Source organism: Prionailurus viverrinus, chromosome B1, assembly GCF_022837055.1.
Source record: "Prionailurus viverrinus isolate Anna chromosome B1, UM_Priviv_1.0, whole genome shotgun sequence".
Taxonomy (NCBI): Eukaryota; Metazoa; Chordata; class Mammalia; order Carnivora; family Felidae; genus Prionailurus; species Prionailurus viverrinus.
This window is the reverse complement of record NC_062564.1, coordinates 116,396,019-116,402,018: the sequence shown is the minus strand read 5'-3', so window position 1 is coordinate 116,402,018 and position 6,000 is coordinate 116,396,019. Positions and strand designations below refer to the sequence as shown.

Below are 6,000 nucleotides of genomic sequence, written 5' to 3'. Positions count from 1 at the left end.
TACAACCACTCCCAGTCTCAAAATTGGTGAGTACTGTTTATCAAACACTTCTGACATCTCTGTTTAGGAAGCAGAGGAAAGACCTTCCCAGGAAGTGGATTTGGGCCAGGTAACTCAGTCTGTATCCATAGAGGGACAAAGATATTTTGTAGCTTCTTTGCACCATGAGGGAGATGAACCAATATCCTGAGCATGTTGGCATCTCTATTTTGGGAAATTGTAATCTGGAGAGATGATTATAGGAAATATGCTAGGTGGCTTCAAGCATTTTGAAGAAGTCTGCAGAGAGCCCTTGTTCCAAAATATTCCGGAACGCTAAGTAAGAATAAATGGGTACAAAGCCCAAGCTGGCATATTTTAGTTTGATGAAAAAATAACTTTCTAACAATTGCATCTGTCTTGCCATGAATAAGCTGCCTTTAGTAATAGTAAACTGCCTTGGATCATCTCATGGTGATGTCATCCAAAGGATTCCTAACCCAACTGTAAAATCAGATCAAGTAAGCCCATTTGAACTCTGAGAATCTGATTCTATGAAAGTTTTTATCATAAGCAAAGCACAAAGAAATTTGAATTCCATTTTCGAAGGAAAAAATTTAATATATTTTATCTTATTATACATTTTCCCTAAATTACAAAGTCAATAGCTGCAAATATATTCTGCTACAAAGCTTTCTGTAAGAAATATCTCTATAAGAAAATACATCTCATTAACATTTCCTGTAAATAAATTACTTCAAATAATAATTTTGGGATGTACATAAGGGAAATAATGCAAAAACCAGATTGTAGATGTAATTGCTATATAGGAAATGCTTGACTGAAATGTTCCATTTTTCACGTTGCCAAGCTTATAGAAACCTGTTTGTACAGACATTGGTTCTTGGATAGATCAGCTTATAATTTTTGTTTTAGCAGACATGTGGGGAAAATGTAAATCTTAATCACCCTAGTAAGTGTGTATGGGAAGCTGAAATTTTTAATAGATATGCAGACTCAGATTCAATTTCTACTGAGAAAACTTGAATTTGAGACTGCAGAAGGGGTTGAAGTAAAAGAAAATTAAGGAGTGACTTTCAGTCTATAAAAGAAAAGGTCAAAAGTAACAACTATAAGATAACATTTTTGCTTTATGCTCTAGACATAATATTTAGAACTGAGGAAAGTAAAAAAGTGATAAAATGGTTTCAAAGAATTTCGAGACTGTGGTTCCTATAGGTTAGCAATATGTAGATTTTACAAGTTATTCCATTTATATTTTTAATTTCAATGGTTGCAGAAAACGGAAACACTATCTTTGGCAAAAAACAGCTATTGCAGACAGAAACTGGTACAGAAATTTCAGATGGTGCCATTGGCAAGTTAGAAGCTTATCAAGGGCAATGGAACCTCACTATACTAATCTGCATTGGGAATCCATTTCATGAGACCTCCTATTATTTTAGGACCTCAAAAATATAAAATAAATACTCTGAGGTCAATTAGCAACCTACACAGAATTCATCTGCATAGTAAATATTGTGATAGCAAACCCCATGGAAAACTTCCATTTAGGTTGTGTGGCTTTGGGCTTCAAATATGAATAGTCAGTTTTGTGCTTCAGATGTATGATCAACATGTTGCCAAAACCTCAGTATTTGCCATTTTTTTTCCATTTCCTTTGTGTACTTCTGTCCAGGGCAAATATAGGTCAAGTTTCTATTATCAGCTTTAGCCAACTATACTGCAGCATGTGTAAAGAATAAATGTATTTATCAATCTAATTCTATCAAACATAGGGAATGCCAAAGCTTCAAAAAATAACAATTAGCATTGATTCTGTATTTTGGACACCTTGAAAATTTTTGCAAACTATGAAATTCTGCTTGGTACTATTCACAATTAATCAGCATAGTTTGGAAAATGAAATATATTCAGGGTAGGAATTACATACAATCAAGAAAGATACAATGTCATTCTTTTAGAATGTGAATGCACTCTTTTTGTCTTCTACTGGTTCTTATTAATTACTGATGCAACTAAATATTTGAAAAACGTAAATAAACAGTTTGAAGAAAAACAAGTTTGGTTTTTCCTAAAGACCTTCATAAAGGGCTTGCAATTATTTTGAAATTATTTGGAAAATACTGACTTTTTTTTCTTATCTACCAAGGCCTTTCACTGAGCAGTAGAAGTAGTGTTCCAAACTAAAAGGTGATTCTGCATTGCAAATTAACTATGTTCCAGGACTTCATTTCCTATTTAACAACTCTTTTTACATAAGAGCCTATTGTATGCCAAGGTATACAGGGACTATTTTGTTAAAGTATAACTTTGAACTAGAAATATGGCTTTTAGGTTATTTCTATAGGCAATCACCAATCTGAAGGAAACTAATCCTCCAGCACAACCTAAACTCTGGGAAAGTCACATGGTATCCATAATTTTCACTGTGTGCTTTTTTCAGTAATAGCATCTTCACAAATGTGTACATTATTTACATAAACAAGTTGCATAATGGAAACACATTGGTTGTACTACATTTGTCACCCTTTCTAATCTGCTTATCCTCTTTTCCTTTTTCTCTCTCTCTGTGAGCTCTATATTCTTAATCACATTCCTTATTTTGTAGCCATTCTTCTGAGATCCAAATCCTATTTTCCACCATGCCGTAATGCATTAAATACACAGATTCACAGTCTGCTAGCATTGATTCTCCTCAGAGGTGATCATATTTTCTGACACACGTGGAGTCTGGCTTTGGAGGAGTAGGTGGCATCTTTCCATACTTTGCATGACAGGCCCTTTGCGCAGTCACACCGCTGGAAAATTTCCAGCCCATGAGAACCCTTCTTGCGCTGTTTGGTACACACTTCCCCCTGATGGAGCACTGGTTTGCATATTTTGGTCCAGAAGTGACGAGCACAGCAAAACCCTTCAATGCAGTCTGACGATCGTAGGCAGGGGTCTCCTTCATGCCCTACAGAGATGATGACCAAAAGATATTATCATCACACTTGAGAAAAGAGTTCTACTTGTCACTCAGAAGCACATAAGATATTTGTGCTTGTACTTCCTTCCATGAAGTTATCATTACTATGGAAAGTCTTGGATTCATATCAATCGGGTGTCTCTCTAATCATGTCAATCCATTATCATTCATTTTGATTATTTGCTGTCTGCATATCAAGTTCCATGAATAGCTAGGACTTTACTTTGGCATGGTCTGCTTTTAGATATTTCCCTGATCATGTCTGTTGGTTTTTTTTTTAACTAGGCAAGTGAAAAATAAGTAAATAAAAAAAAAGTGCTTTCAAAGTAATTAATTTGATACCTTCCTGGAAATATAAATAAACTGATTCAAGGAGAAAGCTGAAATTCTCAGGAACTCCTACAACCATGTATCGATGTCTAGCCAGCAAACAGAAACTTAAAATATAAGGTGTTTAACGCAGAGAACCAGACATACAGGTAGTGAGTGGCAAGGCTAAGAAGCATCAGAGGATGGTAAAGCAACAGAGCAGGAAACCACTTCCACATATAGGCTGGAGGGTCCGAAGGAGAAGGTCATGTCAGAATCTGGAATCTGCAATCACTAGCTATGACTAGAATCCCAACAGGCCCACCTCGCAGGCACTGAAGCCCCAGGGAAATACAGTTCTGCCAGAAGCATCACCTGAAGCAGGCTTAGCATGTTGGCTTTTTTCTTTCCCTGCTTCTCTCCCACAGCCAAACTCACATGGCCAGAAGCCACCTGACAGGGAGCCTAGAACATGCAGTCTATAAAGAGCTGTGATACAGAGTGGAGTAGTGAAAGGGCAGACAGCCCCAAAGTCAACCAAGAACGCTTCATTAAAAACATATGGAAGAACAAATCTGGATATTTAACTCAGAAAAATGACTAAGTCAGCAAAGAGCAAACACACATATCACAGTTGGGTTGCCAATAAACTTCTCTGTAATTTTGCCAGATTGTAAATATTTTAGGCTTTTTTAGGCTATGTGATCTGTCACTCCTCAATTCTGCTACATATCAGAAAAGCAAATATAAGTAATGCCTAAATGAATAGGCAAGGCTGTGTTCCAATAAAACATTATTTACAACAAAAGGCAGCAGGACAGATTTGGCTCACAGGCCATGATGTGCCAATCCTGGTCTAAAGGATTATCTGTCAGCCCAGATATAACCAATCCCCCTCTGTGATATGGACACAACTCACTAGCCATTGTCATAAGAGTTCTTCCTAGTTGCCACCAGAAAATTACACATAAGGGGTGCTTGGGTTTCTCAGTCAGTTAAGTGTCTGACTCATGATTTCTGCTCAGGTCATGATCTCATGGTTTTTGGGGCTGAGCCCTGCATGGGGCTCTGCGCTGACAGTGCAGAGCCTGCTTGGGATTCTCTCTCTCTCTCTCTCTCTCTCTCTGCCCTTCCTCCATTTATGGGCACACGTGCATGCATTCTCTCTCTCTCTCTCTCTCTCTCTCAAAATAAACTTTAAAAAAGAAGAAAATTACACATAAAACTATATAAAAATATTAGTAAATTTGAAACTGTACTGTGACATAGATATCTGTTGGAATAACGAAGGATATTCATGTAATAACAGATGTATGTGAATTTGGTGGAATAGAAATAGGAGATTGGGTAAAGGACGTAGGTCTTCAGAGTATTTTAGATAGAGGATAATTGAAGAGGAGTTGTTCATCTCCTTATCACTATCCATGTCAACAATAATATTCCAGGTCTAATAGGTCAGATACTTTATAGAATACTAGCTCCTCTGGGCATGCAAATGTGGGGAAATGGTTTTGTAGTCAAGAAATATGGGGAAATAGGGGTGTTTACAAATTTAATCAGTTTTCCTCATTGCTGGACTTCTGACAGCCTTCAATATACCAATATTTATTATATAAAATTCTCAAAATGGGAATATGCATTATTACAAACCCTTTTATTCAAAGAAGGTCTTAACAGAGTAATGCTCCACACTTGTTAAATGCGTCCTTTAAAAATAGACATGTTTCATGCCTTTAAATTTTTACTATTAGTATTTAAGTTTAATAATTTCATGCTTTCAAATTTTACTGTTAGTGATTAGGCTTCCCAAATATTTTGATACAAGTAAGGGGAATTTTATGACCATACATAATTCCACTAGAAACCAATTATTTTTGGTAAGTTGGTTTATGAATAGTATAATATGTGGTTGTGTATTGAAATAAAATTTCTGTAAAGGTGAGAAAAAGATATAAAAGACTAGGGATTTAATCATATGACAGCAAACATTTAAAGGCAGGACTGTTTAGAAAATGGCATGATTGATCAGGGTGCTGTAGTTATTTTACTATGCATTTTGTAACAATTTAAGATCTCTTAGAAACCTGCAGGATCCTCATAAGTAAGAATAAATTAAGAATTCAGTTAAAATTTTGCCAATAAAGTATCTTCCTTGTATTTTTTCTAAAATCAAAGCAATGAATTACCTATGTTTTAATTTTACTTCTTTTAAAAACAAGAAAAAGTAAATGTACAACTATAGATAGCCTACCTTTTATATGTGACATCTTAGTGTGTGGTCTTCCTAGATTCTGCCATCCCAAGTCGTGGTTTGAGTAATGACCATGGCTTCGATCTCTGTGTCGAGTGCCATCCAGAGCTGGGATGTGAGGGGTTAAGATGCTCTCAGTGACAGGGATGCAGATGCCTGGAGATGGTAGGTAAGCAGTTAGACTTCTACAATTCTATAAAGTATGGCTCCTATCTAAGTATGATGCTGATATGAGGTATGAAGCTATATTCTGTCTCTCTCTCTCTCCTCTATTGAACCATTCATTTATTTACATAAAGATTAAATTGTATTATTTAATATGAAATAATATTAAATCTTTTGGTTTGAGCTAGGCTCCCTTCATTTGAATCTTGTCTCTCTCAAGACCAAGTGACTGTGGGAAAAAAATAGGAATTAAAACATTGCATTAAGTTATTGTGAATATGTGTGACGTGCTTACAATAGTGAC

The 6,000-nt window shown here is 35.9% G+C and overlaps 1 protein-coding gene across 1 annotated transcript in view; it reads right to left on the bottom strand.

Moving 5' to 3' along the window:
- Positions 1-579: 579 nt before the first annotated feature.
- The window catches only part of DKK2 (dickkopf WNT signaling pathway inhibitor 2), a 103,993-nt gene continuing 98,572 nt past the window's right edge, over positions 580-6,000 (bottom strand). The window contains exons 3-4 of the mRNA XM_047856203.1: positions 5,532-5,687; positions 580-2,959 (exon numbers count right to left, since the gene is read on the bottom strand). Of these exons, the coding sequence (XP_047712159.1) occupies positions 2,709-2,959; positions 5,532-5,687 (407 nt within the window). The 3' untranslated portion in view covers positions 580-2,708. The remainder of the gene's footprint in view (positions 2,960-5,531; positions 5,688-6,000) is intronic.